Genomic DNA, 21,929 nt, shown 5'->3' on the forward strand with positions numbered 1-21,929 from the left:
TAAATGTTTTAACAATAAATGGGAATCAAGATAGGTTATCTTTTACAATTGCTTATAAAGATTATTATTATATAATAATCTGATGACAATGCTATTATCGTTTTGGTCATTGTGGAAAATATCACAATTTAGGGTCACAATTTGTTATCTGCCATTTGTTTTGAGCATGGTAATATCTACACATAGATACTGTTAATGTTGTTTCTAATAAGAAAAAAATGTATTAACATAATTTTATGTCAATATATGTTGATAATTTAAATAGTTGGTATACTTAAATATTCATAAAATTAAAATATTTCAGACCATTTGATAGTTGCTAACCTAAACTTTTCTCTTTATGCTCTTAATAAATACAGTGAAAAAACTGTCATACATTAGTATTAAATTTAAATTCCATTAAATATACTAAATGCTATGTATTACCGTCAATATAATAAAAATTAACAAACTGAAGATCAAACCCAATGTTGTAGAACATATAATTATTATCCTTGTATTGCACTCACTTTAATTGATCACAAACCACAAAACAGCCACATATAACTAATATTTTATCCTTTAACATCTTATATATTGTGTGAATTAGAAAAGGCAAGTTACCCGCTGAGCAGTCATTGTGCTGTGAAGATTCAAATTAGACTGAATTGATGAATATTGGAATAGTTGACGTAACAGATAAGAATGTTATTATCTTGTGTGCTTAAGCAATATACATATTCCACATGGTCATAATACTTCCATCATTCAAGAAAGTTGGCATATGGTAAATACGAAAAATAAACTAAGTTCCACTTATAGGGGGCTACCGCGATTAGTCAATATCGGGTAAGTCAATTTTTATTTAAGCTTTGAATTTCAAATGATTTTTTGTTTTTTTTTTACATTTCCCTGTTAAAGGTCAAAGAGGTTAGTTCTGCTGATTATCTAACAATCTGTCGTAATAAACAATAGTCAAGAATAATTTCACTAAGCCTTATCTTTAAATTGTTTACTGGTATACAATAAAGCTCGTTGTGACAATATTTAGTAACCTAAGAACGCCGCAGATTTGACGTTCCTAAGTATTTCAAGGGCAAAAGCTTCAAGGGCGTTTATACCACGAAAATACCGCATACTGACGACCGATAAGGGGTCAAAATGATAACACATCAATTCTAACAAGATATTCCTCTGGAAAATAATAAACTTACCCACCTCTTGACAGCTGGCCTGTGTAATCAAAGAATTTGACAAGAATTTAAACATTACAGTGTTTTTTCGGCACTACACAGTTTTTCTCTTAAATAAAAATACTGTAATGTTTAACTTAGGGGGTTTGTGTATAGTCCGTGATTACGTCACCGGTCACGATATATAAAATAAATAAGTAAATCTATTTTAGATTTTCACGCACTATGCTCATGATCAACCGCCGGGTTTTGCGTTCCGTTCGCAACTTTATTGTAATTTTGCAGCCTTACCTACTGCTTGACGATAACAGGGTTGTCAACTTATTAAAACATTGCGATTTCAAATTTTTAATACTTTTGCAAAAATTCTTATGTTTCATATTATGATATTCATTTTTTACAGACATCTGTTAATAAAATGTATTGCATTTATTATATTTATCTCATGTGTTAAGTCCGTACAAAATAAAAGTAAAAAAAATTAGTCTACCTGCTAGGTACATCTGTATCTGTACGTTAAAATTACACTGATTGTTAAACAACCTTGTGTTAAGTAGCTAAGTACATTAATCAAAAATAAATACAACCGGTGCATACATTTATGGTGAGTATAGCCACGTAATTATTTATTATATAAAAAAAATATCAAAAAATCATGAGTTAAATTAATCCAACAAATAGCACTAGTTTATCAATATTTATTGAGCATCAACTTAAATAACGTATTAAAAAAATTGGTACCTACATATTAAAATGAAAATTAATGAATGAGCTTAAATAACTAACTAACTGTTAGAGTAAAAGGATGGATGTACGTAATTCAAAAAAATAATAGCCTCTAAAAACCTATGATTCCACATCGATTGATCTCAGTTATCATATTTCACAAACGTTCAGCATATTTTATTTCACATCGCACTTTTTCACAGAAAGTAAATTAGAATTTACTTCGACTTCTTAACTTTTTTGCGACATCTAGTGAAAAACAATGTCCATATATTTATTTAGCTCCAGTTTACCTACAGCATCCTTTTTCGTTTGTAATACTTAAGCGTAAAGATAGATGGCGCAAACGCGGAATCATAAAATCCCTAAGATATCACGTAAAACAATACTTTATCTATTTTTTAAGAAATGATAAAATATATTTTATTGATTCTTATTATCAAATCTTGTAAAAATATCGTATTATATATATGTTAATTAATTTTGTTTTTCATACAAATGTTAATATATATTTTTTATTGTTACAATATTATAATTGTTTAATTAATAAATATGAAATGTCATTTTTGTAATAACAGAAAGCTAATTTCACCACTCAAGTCAAGTGGGGATATAGCTCAGTGGTAGAGCATTCGACTGCAGATCGAGAGGTCCCCGGTTCAAACCCGGGTGTCCCCTAGGTAAAACACTTTTTTATTTTTTGTACCGTTTTTTTCTGAAAAAATAACATTTACACATAAGTATTAAAATAAAATAGTAAGCTTTTAGAAGTAAATGTAATTTGTTTCTCGAGTTTTTTTATGTAGTATCTACTTTACTGATTTAACTTCGTATATACTGAAACTAAATAATTATGTAATGCAAAATGCAGTAATGCTGCTAACGCGAATAAGCGTTTTCCTATAAACATAAATAACGTGTCCAAAGCTCTGAAGACTGGCATTCGAATTTCGAATAATAAGTTCGTTAGCGAATTCGGCATGTTGCGGTCGCGAGTAAACAAATGCACGTCACAATTCTGCCGCGGGCTTGCGAAATACGGCGAAAATGTTTTACTAAAAGTTCAGTTGCATTTTAAGCCTTATGTGCATATATTTAAGTCGAAACTATATTGTAAACGATTTAACCAATTTATTTCTGTTTATCGGGTTAGCCTTTAGGCATGCCAGCTACATTGTAAATCGCGCATGCATGCGCCATTTTTACTTGCCCTCTAAACGCCTACAATGGGTGTTAATTTTTTAAAGAACATTTTTTTGTACTATTTGGTCGAATGTATAACAAACCTACCGTATTTATATAATTATATATAATCACTAACAGATTAATTTGCCAAATTACTAAAGCTTATACATATGTACATAATAATTATTTTGATCAATGATATTAATTACATGCAATTGGGTCAATGACCTCATTGAATTTAATTAATTATAGATATGAAAACATCTATCAAATGATGCGTAATGTATCTATAAATATATCCACGTGTACTAATATGTTGCCAAACATAAAGCTGTGACGATATAATTTATTATTATAGGTAATGTACCTTGAATAAATGATTCAGGTATAATCATTCGATTACTTCAAACTAATAATCATTTAAGTTACATGTAACTGTTAAACGTACTCTTTGTTTAAAAATACATTTTTAAAATTAGAGATAAATCATGATACATAATTGTTATTATAAAAATGACGCAATCGATCGTTAAAGATTTCATAAGGTATAAAGTATTTTTGTTTTTTTTTTTTTTATCATTTTTTATACTATGAGGAGATTCTTTACGATTTTGTTGGGTTACAATTACAAACTACGTAGTTATGGTTGAGTTAATGAAATGTTTTCGATTTCATTTACATAAAATAATTTTGAATAGGCATTGTCAACTGTCAAGTTAACGAACGGACGGTATCTATACATGTGATGAGATTATATTTATCGTTCATAAACATTTTCCATTTTCTTATACAAGATAATCTATTAGCTTTGTATATGAGTTATTAAATGTAAGGTTTATAAGATTTGGATAGATTACTACATAGAAAGCCTTTTATGTTATGACAGGAGGTGAAATTAGAGATATGAGATTTTAACCCTAATTACGATTGTATTAAGGTCGTATTTTCAACGAAAATAGTTTCTTAGACCGTATTAGTAGTAAAATGCATATATACTGGCGTTGAGAGGTTGTACTGGTAAACGCAATTTCCGTAATAATGCTCCACATGCCTCTGGACTCTCGTGAATAAGGATAGTCGATCTTGTCTATGGGTCAGACATTTTGAATATAGAATAGAATGTGATAAATTGTCTGCTAAACTTAAATACATATTTATAAATTATTAATGGCCTAGAATATACGTCTTACTTGTTTTTATAAATGTTAAATGTGTCATAATGAAATATAAAATAAATAATTGAGTTGATGAGTTGATAAATTGAAAATCTAACGACTACGTATTTTGGTCTTTTTTTTCGGTGAAATCGGGTGATCAACTTTTACGTTTTTAATAATGTATATAATTAAAGAGTCTTGAGTGATTTTGTACGAATATCTAATAAATATATCGCAGTTTAAATGATCGATTAGGTTGTCGAAAAATACTTAATATATGAAAAGCATGTTTTAACCATAGTCTAATGAGCATAGTCAATTGATTCGAAATTCGGTACGTTGTGTGTAAAAAAACTATATATTTAAGAATCTCTTAGAGATCTTGAAACAAAAACTTACGAGGTGGGTCCCGGGGTGTCCAATGGATGTTTCGTTTAAAAGATAATACACCCGAGATGGCCCAGTGGTTAGTACACTCGACTGCGGCTTCAAGCCAGAGCAAGCACCTGTTATTTTCACGTCTTTACAATTTAACATGTGCTAGACGATGAACTTATGGTGTATGTAACGGGGGAAAGTCTGATACATGTATATCCATCAAACCGCTTTGAAGCCTTAAACCAGCAACGTGACACTTACAGGCTGATACCCCCCGGGCTCCCCCCTTAACACCCCGAGCACCTACAGACACGGTGCCCCTGATAGCTACATCTCTAAAGCTTTTATGTTAATTCGAATTAATTTAAAACATTATTTTGAAGTCATGTTTATAATTAATCTGTCTATTTTTATCATTGATTTTTCCTTTTTACTGTTTTTGGCCTTCAGTATATTTATATTTCTTTTAATTTTATATCCTTTTTTTATTGAAAATTAAATCGTAATTTTACTATTGTAATGAAACATTGATATTAATCTTAATTTTAATCGTATATATAAGAAATAATAATGAAAACTCTTGTTCTCTGATCAGTATGTAATGCCTACAATATGGTAGTCGGAAGTTATTATTTTTATCATGAATCAGTTACTTTTGTAAACGTCAGATATCCGCTTGTTGATATTTAATAAATAAATAAAACATCAGTCCATTCGTTTCCGAGTAACCATCGAACAAACGTAAAAATAAAATTTATAAAATATTCAAACCGCATATGTACCTACTTTATATTAATAAAAAACGTTCAATATTTCCTAACAACTTATATCTCTGTATGAGCCACTGTAATATTTAATCTAGGTTTTATGTTTGAATAATGAACATACACTACATCCTATGTTACGAATTCCTACTATTTCTACTAATATTATAAATGCGAAAGATGTGAGGATGAACGTATGTATATCTGTTACTCTTTCATGAATAAAATACTGCACGAATTTGGATGAAATTTGACAGTAATGTCGTTTATATATCTGAATAACACATAGGCTACAATTTATAATGTTTTTATTTATTTATTTGAAACACCATCGGCATATTCACAAAAACACTTATGTAATAAAAATACACGGACCAGTGCAGTGTGATACACCACTACAGGCATTTACAGTATGTATGTTTTTATGTAATTTGGTCATAATGTAACGATACATATCAAGTACCCATGTGTGGGTCGCTAGTTATATATATATGTAGTATGTAAAAGAAATATAGGCGTATTAGAATAACTAAATAAATAAGGCCTTCATCCGACCGTCTGGTCAAAGCCTACTTAATATTCCTTTCTTAAGCAAAGGCTTCTTAGAGTTGTCAAAGCGCTACATCACAATAAGATTATAAAATTTCTAGTGTACCAATCGACTTTAGACTCTTTGAACATCGAGATGAAAAGACATCGGTGATAATTAATTCTTTTCAAAGGATGTCCGGAGACTATTAATTAATCCACCTTTGATTTTTCTGAAGTATGTCTTTAGTTTTGCGACAACAGCGAAATTGAAGATTGTCAATTTCGTCAGAATAGCTCTTATATTCTCGGAATTTTAGTCTTAAATAAATAACGATTTTTAATTTAATTAAAAATGTATCTGCTTTAACATTACATAGTATGAAAAAGTTGCTTACATTGTCTGGCACTATGTATGCTTAGATCTTTAAAATTACGCAACGAATTTTGATGCGATATATTTTGTTTATAATACATAGACAATATAGTAAAGAAACAATGATAACTTAAGAAGTTTCTAATATGATGTCGTAAATAAACATATTTTGTAGTATATATAGTATCACTATTGCATCGCTAGTATACAACTACAGGTCATTATCATCACAGTCCATCAGTATTAATGATAAACTAAAACTTTAGCACAAAAAATAAAACAGCTTACTCAAGCGAATGTTAAATATGAAGTTATAATGCTTATACATATATAAGGATATATAAATTAGAATAAAACTCGGCTGAGAGGGGCGAAATGTATATATGTATATCTAGGTAATTCTAGGCTTTTGAATAACTACGCCATATACTTTAAATTACGTTCATTTAATAATTGGAAAATCCACCCAGGTAAATTGTTTTGACTAGGTGCTCTAGCCATATTATTGTGTTATCAAACATTCCAGGAAAAAGTTATAATTTATGTACAAGGTGATTCTAACAGTTTTGTAAGATAATCAAAAACTAATATAAATATTTTGATGATAATAGATGTAAGACAACGTGATCCTAATAAGAGTATCGTGTATGGCGGATTTACCAATAGGCTAAGTAAGCTGGAGCCCAGGGCGGCAGATTTAGAGTGGTGGCAAATTTAGCCCAAATTTGTTATTATCTTACAGAAAAAAAACTTATAATTATATGCATACACATTACCTCCGTAATCCGTATACTCGTCACTACATAGCGGGTTGGAAAACTAATCTAGTAACTGACTGAAATATCTTCTAGTTTATAATCATACTAATAATTGGAAAAAACCGATGTATTGAGGACGATAGAACACAAATCATAAATGTTGCAAAAAAAAGTAGGGGCGGCAAAAATTAAATAGCCTACTAGCGGCAGATTTGTAAATCCGCCACTGATGAAGTGTTTTTCAAAATACAACCCGTAGAGTCTTCTTCTACGTATGTAAATTCGGCCTAAGTAGCTGGTAGCTAGCTAGTAGATGATTTCGATATAAAAAAGTTTCGATAAAAAGCAAAAAGAATCAGACTGTCTGGTAATAGAATTCCTTGAAAATGTAAAAAAAAAAAAAATTTAAAAATCCAATTTATCAAAACGAGGAAACACAGATTGGGTCCGATAACGTAATATAAAGGAAGGTATGAAACGTGTAACAAAGAAAGTTGGGAGTGGCAAACATGTTTTTGCTTTTCAAAAGTAATAAGAGCCGAGTTATAAAGAGACCGGCTGTCCGACGGCAGTAAATAAATCGAATTTTGTTTGTCCTAAGTCTTAGGGACAGCGCACACTTTAGACTTTTAAAAATAACTTTTAAATTGATAATTTCCGTAAAGAAGCGAACTAGCAAGATGTAAAATTAAAAAAATATGAAAAGGCAAAGAAGATAATTTTCTTCCTCTATTAAACCTATACTTTTTGTATGGTAATTGGATTTTATTCTCAACTCAAACTCAAACTCAAATAACTTTATTCAATATAGAAGCATTACACTTTCTTATTGATGGTCAATTGAAACACTACCACCGGTTCGGAAAAGAAAATACCCTGACCTGAGAAGAACCGGCGAAAGAAACTCAGCGGGTTTTTTTTATTTATTTTTTTATTTGTCTCATATATTATTTAAACAATTTAATATGAGATGAAATAGCCAGGAGGCGATCGTTTCATTCCCAAGGTGTGCTATCGATCATAAACTCATTAATTGTATAGTAACCTTTTGCACACAAGCGTTCCTTAATAATTTTCTTAAATTTGGCAACAGAGACATTTTGAACGCTTTCTGGGATCCTGTTGTAAAACCGTATACATTGCCCCACAAAGGAGTTACTGACTCTATGTAGTCGAGTAACAGGAGTAACAAGTTTGTGTTTGTTCCTTGTACCAATGCTATGAGTATCACATTTTCTCATGAAATCATTAATATTTTTTCGTACATACATAACATTGCAGAATATATATTGAGAAGCAACAGTCAATATCTTGATTTCTCTAAATTTATTCCTTAACGATTCTTTAGCTCCTAGGTTATAAATTGCGCGAATAGCCCTCTTCTGTAGCACAAATATAGTATGGATAGCGGCTGCGTTGCCCCACAGCATTATACCGTATGACATTATTCTGTGAAAGTAACTGAAATATACTAAGCGAGCTGTATCAACATCGGTACATAATCTATTTTTTTTGACCGCGAATGCCGCAGAACTCAGTCTACTCGCCAATCCGTTAATATGGATGGATAATTTCTAATTTTCTAATTAATATGGATTCTAGGTATTGAGCTAAATACCATTGACGTAAAAAAAGGTTCGAAATATGAAAATTTAATTTTAAAACAATTATAATTGTTATGATCGAATTTCAACCCATGAGCAACCACTTATCAATTTTATTCGAGTAGAGTTATTGACAATTTCAAAATTCGAAAACTGTAAACTAAATATTTTATTATTTGTTCATGGGCGGTGACAGGAATATATCGATGACATATAAAAAAGTAAGTCAATGGAATAAAGTAAATGTACAATTTTTTTAAAACGTTTTTATTATAATATCAATATCACTGAAAATTATAAATATGTTGTTTGGACTGTAATAATAAAGTCTATTACTATTGGGCGGTCGAAAAAAAAATACAAGGTACACACGAAGTAAACTAGTATGTAAGAACAATTTTTCGTAGTGTCTAACTAAAAAATACTACTAAATATAAAACTTACTATACCATAAGATAGTGCGTTTTGGAAGAAAACTCATCTGCAAAACGATAATGTATTATATTTCCATCACGCATTTTCATCTATCCTTAATTTAAAATATTGACGTGACAAGCGTGAATTATAATATAATATAACCTTTATTACTATATAAGTTCATGTCAATAACTGTCACTTTTAATAACTGAACAATGTAATAAAGGTTATATCCATACATTTACATATAATAAAATTGGGGTGTCTGTTTGTTATATTAAAATATTATGTATGTATACACGGTACATAATATAACAAAATAACATTTTTTACAATTTTTGTCTGTCTGTTTATTTATTCCGGCTATTCTCTGGAACGGCTGGACCGAGTTTGATGGAACTTTCACTGGCAGGTAACTGATGTAATAAGGAATGACTTAGGCTACTTTTATTTTAGAATTACGTAAGAAATCCATCCTTCCATCCAAGTCCATATTTCCACCCGTGCGAAGCCAGGTAGGGCCGCTAGTCATAAATAAATAAAGTATCGTATTGATATTCAACGTTATTAATATTTATACGAATTTAGAATACAACATTTTATAGTGTAATATTAAATTTCGAAGTTACTTTTATGAAAGTATATCCTTCAACGTCTATTTGGGTAATGGAAAAGTTTATGGATAAGCAATCAAATAGATGGCAACATTGGTAGGTTTCATACTTTCATTACAACATAAAATGAAACAAAATAACGCTTACAGTTGACTGCTCTTTATTATAATTAAAAAAAATATGACAAATGTGTAAAATGGGGAATTGTTAGAAATGTTTGCCAACCCCTAAATCGCCAGTGCGTTATCTGTCTTAGGCACTCAAATTCAGAAAATATTACCACTGTTTTTTATGGTATAGGTTGGCGGACGAGCATATGGGCCACAATGGTAAGTAGTCACCATCAGCCATAGACAATGACGCTGTAAGAAATATTAACTATTCCTTACATCGTCAATGTGCCATCAACCTTGGGAACTAAGATGTTATGTCCCTTGCCTGTGCCTGTAGTTACAATGCTTACTCACACTTCAAACCGGATCACAACAATACTGAGTACTGTTATTTAGCGGTAGGTAATAACTGATGAGTGGGTGGTACCTATCCAGACGGGCTTGCACAAAGCCCTACCACCAAGTAAAGTACTACTGATTGCTGTAAACAGCAATCGGCAGTACTTTTCCTAAAGCGTTAGAGTATCTACTCAGATGGGTCTTGCTCTTATATAAAAAAGTTAAATGTACTAATGATTGCATAAATAAATATAATGAGTGGCCTTCTTAGTCCTATAACCAACTCACCTCACTCAACTCACTCAATTCACCAATGGTATACTATTTTAATTAAATTTATGAGGCTAGATAAAAAAAAGAACTCTACTTAGCACATCGAAAGCACATCTCGCTTATATCGATGGTAACTATCAAAGTACTAACGTCACAATAAAATGACAGGTTTTTACGTAGATCATCAATGACGTTATAAATATTGTAGTATTTGTCGGTAGTTTTTTCACGTATTTATTTCAAAACCATTTATGGAATAAAGTTTACCACCATTTCAGCACAACATTTACGAAGCCTTAGTGTCGGTAACTAAATTTTTTTTTTAAATGTGACAATATTTTTTTAATAATTACTGGGTTCGTTACTATGTTCGATATTACGTAGAAACAATTGTGTATTTCGTGACGATGTATCGATGGTACAATTTAGAGTTTATTGTCATAGACATATCTACTTAGTTTGAAATAGGTATAGTACGACACAGCTTAGAGCAACGGAAAATTCAATAAAACTGATTACTGCTGATTTATACAACCGATAGAAATAGCTCCCTATCGCGCCATTCGAAGCTATTCGTCGCTATAGATTCTCCCGTCAGTTCATCCCGAAGAAGCAAGTGCATGTAGATCGTCGTGTCAAATTGACGGTTATATGATATTCCAAGTTATTACGTTTGTGTAAAGATTATATTCACATAAGAAATAAATATTGATAATTTGTGATAGCGTAGTTAATTCGGATGTGATCTGTTTTACAAATTTTGCCGATGGTACACCCAAATTGTGTCGTACTATAAATATACATTGATTCATTCAACTCCATGAATTGTTTGAAAATGTCAATAGGAATTCGCATTTAATTTCTTATTTATATTTTCTGGTCTGATGTTTGCGCAAGTTTTCAGTGAAGTTTCTTTGTTGCAGTCAAAGGTCTGCTTGATCTAGACGCTCTGAATTGTCACAGGACTTTCTATTTTAAGAATTCCACAAGCAGGTCGCGATATTTCCGCCAGACTAAAGTTTTACTTCATTATTGTGCTATTCTTTGGTCTACTTTTACATAATAATGTGTTTTAGAAACACTGAACGATCTTTGGTTATATCATTTTAATAAAACTGTATATTTATTACGATACATTTTTATCATTGGATTTTGTTTAATATTTGGTACAAAGTTAATTTTAAGTACTAGAAAAATAGAACGTAAAATGTGCTCGACATCGTTGGCAAACAACTAGTATAAAAGACAAAACACGTGTAGATGACTACATGTTTTTCCTTTGCTTGCAACCTATATCTATTTAAATAAAACTAATTATAACGGATGAATCGCGTATATTAATTATTTTTAAACATCCCGACGTTTCGAGCACTTTGCAGTGTTCGTGGTCACGGGTAGACTAAGATGACATTTGTCTATTTGAAGAACAAAGGAAATATTATTAACAACTACCGCCAACGATTTCTCAATTGATATCTTGAGTAGCGTTCCGGTTGCACGCAGAAGGCTGCAGACTTAGAAGAACGCCTATTTTTGACATCTCCTATATGTTCCTTGACCCTGGTACCGATACTTCTCTTTGTTTGGCCTATGTAAGATAAACCACACTCACATTCGAGTTTACACAGATTGGGTCCGATATCTTACATATCTGCAGTCTGTGAACATGCTCTGGATAAACCTAACCATTTTATCCGATTTGATAAACCACAGATCCTCGCTAGAGAACACAGATTCATTCCTAGAATGATACGCGAGGCTATTGAAATTCAAAAACATCCTAACTTCAATAGAGAAGATGGTTGGAGACTTTCTAACACCCAAATCCAACAGACTGCAAGACCTAAAGAAACAGTTAGTGCCTTCTGCGTGCAACCGAAACGCTACTCAAGATATCAATTGAGAAATCGTTGGCGGTAGTTGTTAATAATATTTCCTTTGTTCTTCAAATAGACAAATGTCATCTTAGTCTACCCGTGACCACGAACACTGCAAAGTGCTCGAAACGTCGGGATGTTTAAAAATAATTAATATACGCGATTCATCCGTTATAATTAGTTTTATTTAAATGTGTAATAATCGCGAAAATTTAAGACAACCTATATCTATTTCTGGTAAGCTATTAATGCTTTGTTGTTATGTTATAAAAAAAATCAATTTGGAAATAAGAGTAGAAAAAAATATTGCACGGTACATGCAAATTCGTGTGATACATTCTCCTCTAATTTACAATAATGATTATGATCAAATTTCGACCGCTGCGCGAACGCTAGTAGGAATAAATGTGGGTTATAAATGATCGTCTGTCAGGTAAGGGCCTTTTCTTAAGGGTTTCTCGGCTTTCCATTCTTGAGATGGTCCAAAGCTTGACGTGTATTTATTTGTATGTCTATATTTCATCAGAAAAAAAAGTTTCTACGGAACCTTGAGTAAATATAATTGTATTTAACTAACATGACTGTATATTTAAATGTTGAAAAAGAGTAACTACTGAGTTTCGTTCCGGTTCTTCCCGGTAGAATCTACTTTCCGAAAAGCGGTAGCTTCACTTAATATAGTTGTAAAATGACAATTGTAAAGTGCTTGTAAAAGCCTACTTGAATAAAGTATATTTTGATTTTGATATAATAATGTTGTAATAACCCTTTAGGTAAACTGAAACGTAACCTTTCACTAATCCCGTCGAAAACATCAGAGGTGAAAAGGGATTTTTTTTTTTACAACAGGCCACATTTTTTATGTAAAGCCGCCACTTTGATGTTATTCTTTAAGATTGGAGGCAAGCCCTCAATTAAATAAAAATATATAACGTTAGGACGCTCTATTAAAATAATTTCGTGTAAAAAGCTTAAATATCTTACGCTGTTGGTCTTATTAATTGCCGTCTTAAATCGAAAATATCAAAATATTAATCACGTAATTTTTAAAATGATTTAATTTCATGTTGTATGTTTTCAAGCCTATGTCCTTTCTCGGAGTTCAAATTTGCTTCATATCAAATTTCTTTAAATTCGGTTTTGTGGTCTGGCCGTGAAAGAGCGTCAGACAGACTAATTTACTTTCAAATTTATAATATTAATATAGATGAAAGCGCCTGATAAAATCTACATTGCAATATGCACTATCAGCAACAAAAATAATAATAAAAAAAGGTAATAATAATAAAAAATAAAAAAAGGTAGAAAAGAGGTTTTATTGCAATTAAATTTAATGACAGTCTTGATTGTTTTAAGAGTACTCAGAATATAACTAATATCAGTCTGCCATTCTCTGATAAAACTTTCACACGGAATCGAACTTCGGTGCAATAACAGAACTCAAGTTTGTGACTTCAACTAAAGTTACTTTCAGTTATTATAGAAGTTCATACGTCATAAATAATATTCTTATCTACTTAAATTTTTAATCGTTTTATTTTCTTGCGATAGCGTTTTTTATTGCAATTAAATTTAATGACAGTCTTGATTGTTTTAAGAGTACTCAGAATATAACTAATATCAGTCTGCCATTCTCTGATAAAACTTTCACACGGAATCGAACTTCGGTGCAATAACAGAACTCAAGTTTGTGACTTCAACTAAAGTTACTTTCAGTTATTATAGAAGTTCATACGTCATAAATGATATTCTTATCTACTTAAATTTTAAATCGTTTTATTTTCTTGCGATAGCGTTGGATTACATGCGTGTTTTTGTTTAAACAATTTAAATTTCGAATTATTTAATTTTTTTAAGTGCAAATAGGTTGTATAAGCGTGTTGGTATTGCTAGTAATTTAATATCTGGTGAGTAACATATAATTAATTCTATTTACTTTATTGGATTATAAAGAATATGTTATCCGTTATATTCGGTCTTAAATACAGATTCTTCTTTCTCTAATCTCTTATCAAATCAGTGTACATAATTATGTATACATGTATATCAAATATTAGTTCGTAAAACTCTTAAATATATACTTATCATTGATTGATATCATAGAGTACCTATAACACTACGAATATAGTAAAAATGTTCACGACTGTATGTCTGTAGAGAGACATTTTTATTTCTTACGAAGATCATATTTAATGAAAAAACAAATAATTCTCAAACAGAAATTGTGATGCTGCCTGTAATAAAAATATATAGGTACACACAAAAATAATACAAATTAAAGATAGATAAATCAAAGGAAAGGATACAAGTCACGTGGCGATACAAATTTTACATTAAAAAAAAATGAAAAATTTGTATATTTATTAATAAATATATACGGTAGTTTATGTGTTATAGGAATGAGTACCACAATGTATTTGTTTCTGCAAGTTCAAATTCTTCGTTTATATCTTCATCCTGTGTATATGGGGCATGAATAAAAACCATTAAGTATATAATTTAATTGTATTAATTTTTAATTTGATGGCCTCTGATAATTTCAGTTTTATTTAGAGATGTATGTGTTAGAGACTCACTGATTCTTCATATAAAAACCATTGTATTTAAGTTTAATATTCACATATCAAAATTATCGTCAGAATTTTTTTACAGCCATTGTTTAGAATTGCTCTGAAGGTTAACGAGTTACTATTAAAGTATGATGAGGTAGCGTCGTAGTAGTAGAGTCGGATAAATGTATATGAGCATTATAATTAAAGAAGCATTGCAATGTTGTACATTAGTGAAGTAATAACTTGGTGCTAGGGCTGTGTGCAAGCCCGTCTGGGTAGGTATCACCCACTCATCAGTTATTCTACCGCCAAATAATAGTACTCAGTATTGTTGTGTTCCGATGAGGTGAGTGGTGGTGAAACACAAGGGTGAGTGAGCCAGTGTAACTACAGGCACAAGGGCAGTGTTGGGCAAAAATTAATTGCAAGAACAATTAAAGATTAACAATTAATTAATTGTTAATTGTTACTACTACAGTTAACAATTAATCAATTGTAATTGTGGAAAATCACAACTAACAATTATTTAATTGTCAACTGTATTAGTAACAATTAACAATTAATTAATTTTTAATTGTTTTGTCAATTTTAATTAAAAATAACAATTAAAAATACTGCTGTATAATATAAAGCCAGTATATATAAATATACAATATACCCGTGTGGTTCCGGGTAGTACAATAGTGCCCCCCATCTTTTCATGTAGTTAAATAAATATGATAGCAACAAATAAAAGACTTGAACGAAAACGACGACTTGAAATGTTTTTGTTTTATACCTACGCTGCAGAAATATCTATCAATGCAACTTTATATTATATAATATAAAAATAAACACCTTTTTTTGTGGAAAGAGAGATTTAGAAAAAATAAGCTTAATACTTAGAGCCTGTGACCACATTTTATTCGTCTGAAGTCTAATACTTATAGCTTAATTTTCCTAAATCTTTACTAATTTCATTTTGATACATAAAGTTAATTGTTAGTTTTAATTGTTTTATAAAACAACTAAAAAAGTTAATTGCAATTATTTTAATTGTAAGTTGCAATTGACATACGTTAATCAAATTAATTTAATTGCGAGGTGCAATTAAAAGTGTAATTGCGATTAATTAAATTGTAATTAATTTAATTGCAATTACTTTTTAGTCAATTAATAAGATAATTGACAATTGCATGATTAATGTCCAACACTGCACAAGGGACATAACATCTTAGTTCCCAAGGTTGGTGGCACATTGACGATGTAAGGAATTGTTATATTTCTTACAGCGTCATTGTCTATGGGTGATGGTGACCACTTACCATTAGGTGGCCCATATGCTTGTCCGCCAAACTATATCATAAAAAAAGTAATACATTTGATGACGTCAACACCCTTCCCTGATGTCATATAATATAACATTTGACAATGAAAACGTTAGTGCCGTCACCTTTTCGTCAACGTAAGCCCTTCAATGCATACAAAAAACTTCATTTTCAATATCGTTTCTGGGTCCAATATGTCCCAGTTCGGGCATCCCTCTAAAACATATTTTACGAGTTCACCCCACTATACAAAAGGGTCATAGGGTGGTTTATGTTCGAATACGGCTATTGGAATACGATCGTATGCCTTAATTCGCTTCTTGTTGGAACGCGTACGAAATAAATCGTCTACTCTCGATAGAGACGCTGAGATCGAAATGAATTTATTTGCTTGTGTGTTATAAGCAAACAATTGTCATATATTTCTGTTCACATTTTGATTTTAAAGTTCTTCGGAAGAAGCGCAGGGAAATCAAAATTCTATTATACAGTATATCCAAGTAGGCTTTTATAAGCAATTCTGATCCGTTATTTTACAAGGGTAAATACTAGTTGCTCCTTTCGGTAGAACTGTACCGACAGTGAATTCCATAAGTTATATTAAAAACGATAACATTTAAAATTTATAATAAATAAATGTTGTTTTTTAATAAAAATAGATTTTTCATTTATAATAGGTAGACAGACTGGCAAATAGGTTACCTGGTAATAATTAGTTAACCCATGAATATTGACGCTTTACTTAACTTTTTTTAATTGAGATTTAAATTAAATATTACCACGTAAAATATAGTATGAATATATAATCGTTTTCTTTGACTGACGACCCACAAACAGCCAAAATTAACTATTCTAGGAAATACACTTAGACTTTATTTTATAATAAAAGCATTCAGTACGAAAGGATTTTAAAGACGGGGTAAATGGGAGGGATACATTTGTATGAATTTTATCTGCAGCTAGTTTTTTCAATATTCTTTTATAAATCAAGCCAGTTATTTGAAACTTAATTGACATTTCCGTGATATCTTTTACTTAAAACGAAGTTTGAAATGTTTGACTGTTCGACGCAAAACTTTTTTCCAATTAGTCGTGAAAGATGTGACTTAAGTAAAGATGGCGGCCGCAAATTAAAATAATTCATCGTTAAGGTTTCCCTTTAGATGAATGGCTGACTAGGGGTTAATTAAACGTCAACAGAATTTTATTTTTTGTGGTTTCAATTATAAAATATACCCTTTTGAAAGCGATGAAAGTTTTTTTCTTCCCTTTACAAAATAACCTTGAGGCATTTACAACAACGTCTTTGCCTACACTATTGATCTGATATGAAAAAAAAAAACAACTTTTAATACAACATTTTATTCTGTATCTTATAGCTTCTTTATCTGTAGCTTCTATCATAAATATGTTATTATAAACCATGAATTGTTTGGATTGTTTGAACCATGGAATTATAAAAAAAATGTTTTTTTTTATTTACTACATAAGATTAAATTTTCCATTGAATAATAATTTAAAGCAATGCTTTTCTTTTAAGGTTTTTATTTTATTAATATTACAACCTTGAATTATTCAATTTCATATAATAATAACGAAATATTATACGTTATATCTTTTGTGCAATCATAATATCTTTGAATGTAACATATAATTACATTCAAATCTTTTCCGTACTGGAAATTCGTATTTTCCCGTAAAGGAAACTCATAATGCGATCCGTTTACCATAATTCTAATCTTTATTATATTTTATCTATCTTTCATAGACAGTTTACGGTCCTACGAACTCCAGGGAGTAATTTTTGGTATAAACCTAGGTATTTATGAAGGAGTAGTTTAGAAGCTATCGGGACATTAAAATTTATATAGTGAAACCAGGCATTTTAGATTTAAGCTCTATTCCGCCCAGGCTAACGATATATTGACGACAAAAGTTTCTGTGATACTTTAGAGGATTAAAACTGTACGATAAATATTCTATCGAACAATATGGGTTCCTATCGAGTTATCTAAATATAATGGTCACAGGTTTACTTGTAAAGCCTTGTCTGATGTTTGGATAGGAAAAACGAGGTTTTTTCTTGGCAAAAATAGTAATTCATAAATTGAAGAGGTTTATCTATTTATGAAATACATTATTAAAACAATTCTCGTTTCTTCACATATTTCGGTTATTCTTAATCAAATAAAATATAAAATGCATTGCTTTTTTTTCAGATGATATAAATTTCAAGGGAATACATTTGAAATGGAGACGAGTAAGATGGCCCCCAGAGGAATGGTGGTAACACCACACCATTTAGCTTCTCAAAGCGCTCTAAAGATTCTAAGAGAAGGTGGAACTGCTATGGATGCTATGGTTGCTGCCGCTGCTACAATATCCGTAGTGTATCCCCATATGAATAATATCGGAGGAGATGGTTTCTGGCTCATTGTTCCTCCTCACGGTGACCCGGTGGTCATCGAAGCTTGTGGAGCAGCTGGCAGCTTAGCGACGACAGAATTTTATGCGGGGTATGATCAATTACCATACAAAGGGCCCAAATCTGCAATCACTGTGGCCGGAACTGTTGGTGGGTGGGAAGAAGCATTAAATTATGTATCTGAATGTGGCTACCAAAGATTTTCGATTTCGGCTTTATTAGCAGATGCAATAACATATGCAGAAAATGGTTTTCCTGTGTCATCTTCACAGGAAAGCGGTACTATGAGTATAATTAAAGACGACGAAGACCTTTCCGAGGAATTTAAAAACATTTATCTACCAGATGGAATAATACCTAAGACTGGCCAAAGATTTTATCAAAAAAGTCTAGGCAAAACTTTAAGAGAGCTATCAGAACAGGGTTTAAATAGTTTCTATCGGGGTAATTTGGCGAAATTGATTGCGAAAGACATGGCGTCCCTAGGTATACCAATCACAGAATCAGATCTTGCAAATTACACGCCCGTTAGACGAACTCCTCTGAGATTGCTTCATGAACACGGAGAAATATTCAACCTACCTCCACCGACACAGGGTTTAGTTTCTTTATCTATTCTCGCAATCTTAGAGAAACTACGCATCAGTGGCGAACATGAAGGTCAATTTATTCATGCAACAGTTGAGGCTACAAAACAGGGATTTATTTTGCGAGACCAGCATATTACAGACCCTTGTTATATGAATGTTCATGCTCCATCACTGTTAGCGAGTCACGCGATTTCCAAAATGGCAAGCAAAATTAGCCCTAATCAAACATCTTCGTATGGAAAGGGTGAGGGCCCAGGGGATACTATTTGGATGGGGGTTATGGATAGCAAAGGATTTTCTGTTTCATTTATACAGAGCTCTTATCATATATTTGGAAGTGGTGTAGTTTTACCGTCTACAGGGATTATATGGCATAATCGTGGTATTTCGTTTAATTTAAAACAAGGCCATATTAGGTACTTAATTCCTGGGAAAAAGCCATTTCACACATTAAATCCAGCGGCTGCACGTTTAAATGATGGCCGAACAATGATTTATGGTACCGAAGGAGGTGATGGTCAACCTCAAACACAAGCTGCCATTTTTCACAGATATGTTATTCAAAGAATGGGTTTGCAAAAGTCAATTTCTGCACCAAGATGGTTATATGGAAGAACGCTTGGGGAAATTAATGATAATTTGCATTTAGAAGACAGGTTTAGTAGTGAGACTATTGAATATCTTAAACAGAGAGGTCATAGAGTAGTGATGTTGCCTTCGTATAGTGGAATTGTAGGACAAGCTGGGATGTTAGTAAGGCACCCAGATGGTTTGCTTGAAGGCGCATTTGATCCTAGAAGCGACGGAAGTGCAGTTGGGTTTTAGAATATTGGTAATATTCTAAAACGTTTATTAAGGCGGTTTTAAACAAGGTACAAATAGTATGGGTAAACATAGAATTTTCTTTCCATGACATACGTAATACGCATTTATTTAAAACTATGTAGTTAATCGGACTAATTATTTTTAATATAACCTGTAATCTATCGGAATTAACTAAACATGCGATCTCAATCCCCAGAGATATGCCTTGGCATTTTCAGACAATATAATTTCAAACTAAGATTAAGTAATTTAAGTTGCTGATTTATGTTGCCGTATTCCATGATATATGATAACGAAAAAACTCTTCAAGGGACGAGAACTGTCAACCTCAGTTAATAAAGCGTATCCAACCCAAAACTGTCAAACAATCTCACTACAAACTCTGTATCGGATGAACCCAAAACTTCGTGGACAACTTAATATGTATCTAATAAAGCGAGTTAGATTCTCAAATGAAGACGAATGCGGCCACTTCATTATTCTGAGAGTTTAATTCAGTGTGCTGTTCGGACCATTTATCCGCATTAGCGCCAACCGGTGACAAATTAGTGGATTTATTACGTTTTTATACGATGTTTTGAATCTACTCTCCCCAGTGGACAATAGAATTGACAATTGTGGAGGGCTTAAGTTTTTCAGTATACAAAGTTTTTATTTTCCAAAGTAAAATAGCATGTAAAAGTGAGAACATTTATAGAACCGGATCTAGCCTCCATTTTGTAGAAAGGGTTAGTGGAGAATATTCGAACACGCTGTTTCAATGTGTGTTAGTGGGTTTGGCAGATGACAGATTTGGCAGAATTTCATCAAACTCATGAAGGCTTTTTCTTTTAGCGCTTTATGTTCAATTTGTTGATGTTTATCTTTAGGAGACATTTAAAGGTGTCTCAACCACTGAGGGTTTTTACATCATGGATTTTTTTATCAAGTTTATACACTAAATATTTGACTTAAGGATTTTATGAAAATGGAAAGCTGTGTATTTCAATTTGCTAGCGTAAATATATTTCATAGTTTAATATTGAAATAGAAAACAAACTCAGTAATATTTATTTTATTTTATATAATGTTGATTTTACATTCGGGGTATTTTACATGGAATTAGAATAGTTATTATTGCTTTATGTATTATATTATAGTAAGTTAAATAAATTTTATAATAAAACCTTTATCTGAACTAGATGTATTTGATGATTTTATCATGGCTGTCGTTGGATTTGCCAAAACAGTGTATCAAAAAATATTAAGTCCGAAATAGCTACAAAGAACTCAAAATTATCTTTTAGCACTCATACTAATATTTTTTATATATTCTAAATTAGAAAGATTCGTAGAAAAATTTGATTATCTAGTTTACCTTAGGAATATTATATGAATTACAATTGTTTAAAGCACTATATTATTTGAAAGAATACTTCAGAAGATGTCTCACATTTCAAATTACGTACAAAAAAGAACAGCTAGGTAGTACAATCGTATTATTATGTTATTTGTATATTATAGGTACTGTTGTTACAGCTAATCGGCTGTAACAACAATATTCTGACCTTGACATTTAAATTTACACAAATTTGAATCTATAAGCCGTGGGCTTTATTTTAATCTAAGTCTCACGATAAAATTACGATAAAAACCATTTTATACTCATCATATTTCTTATTTATAACGTACATAAATCAAAATTGAAGGTTAAATACATACCTACTTCATACCTTCTTGTTACTCGTACTTCTCATTTTATTTAGTAATAAATTGCACACATGCGAACCTGGTTTGGATCGTTAGTAAGATATGTGGGTAGAAAAAATTTCTGTGACATATTTTGCCAATGCTTAAAATACAATGTTGCGCAAAAGTCCAAGTATTTCAACAGTATATTAATCTATACGTAATAAAATTGGAGTGTCTGTTTGTATTATTAAGAAAGCTCTTTTTTACTCAATGCGTAT

The 21,929-nt window shown here is 31.2% G+C and overlaps 2 protein-coding genes and 1 non-coding gene across 6 annotated transcripts in view; 2 read left to right on the forward strand and 1 right to left on the reverse strand.

Moving 5' to 3' along the window:
- LOC124532652 (calcium-binding mitochondrial carrier protein Aralar1) overlaps positions 1–1,470 on the reverse strand; it is a 30,360-nt gene extending 28,890 nt beyond the window's left edge. Inside the window, exon 1 of one of the 3 annotated variants that reach the window (XM_047107679.1) lies at positions 1,198–1,470. In XM_047107679.1, coding sequence (XP_046963635.1) covers positions 1,198–1,248 — 51 coding nt within the window. In that variant the 5' untranslated portion in view covers positions 1,249–1,470. Of the gene's footprint in view, positions 1–603; positions 735–1,193 lie in introns of those variants that run through there. The other 2 variants (XM_047107681.1, XM_047107680.1) reach the window with 2 other exon arrangements.
- On the forward strand, positions 707–21,210 carry LOC124532653 (oxamate amidohydrolase proenzyme-like). 2 transcript variants are annotated; one of them, XM_047107682.1, is made up of 2 exons: positions 707–828; positions 18,360–21,209. In XM_047107682.1, exon 2 carries the CDS (start codon positions 18,391–18,393, stop codon positions 19,978–19,980), a length of 1,590 nt encoding a protein of 529 aa, XP_046963638.1. In that variant the 5' UTR covers positions 707–828; positions 18,360–18,390; the 3' UTR covers positions 19,981–21,209. The 2 variants fall into 2 exon arrangements, with proteins under 2 accessions (XP_046963638.1, XP_046963640.1); XM_047107684.1 differs by lacking the exon at positions 707–828 and adding an exon at positions 14,057–14,188 and having other exon boundaries at positions 18,360–21,210.
- On the forward strand, positions 2,505–2,576 carry Trnac-gca. The gene has a single exon. It is a non-coding gene; the product is annotated as a tRNA-Cys (tRNA).
- Positions 21,211–21,929: the final 719 nt, after the last annotated feature.

The sequence above is a fragment of the Vanessa cardui genome, chromosome 9 (genome assembly GCF_905220365.1).
Source record: "Vanessa cardui chromosome 9, ilVanCard2.1, whole genome shotgun sequence".
In the NCBI taxonomy this organism is placed as follows: domain Eukaryota; kingdom Metazoa; phylum Arthropoda; class Insecta; order Lepidoptera; family Nymphalidae; genus Vanessa; species Vanessa cardui.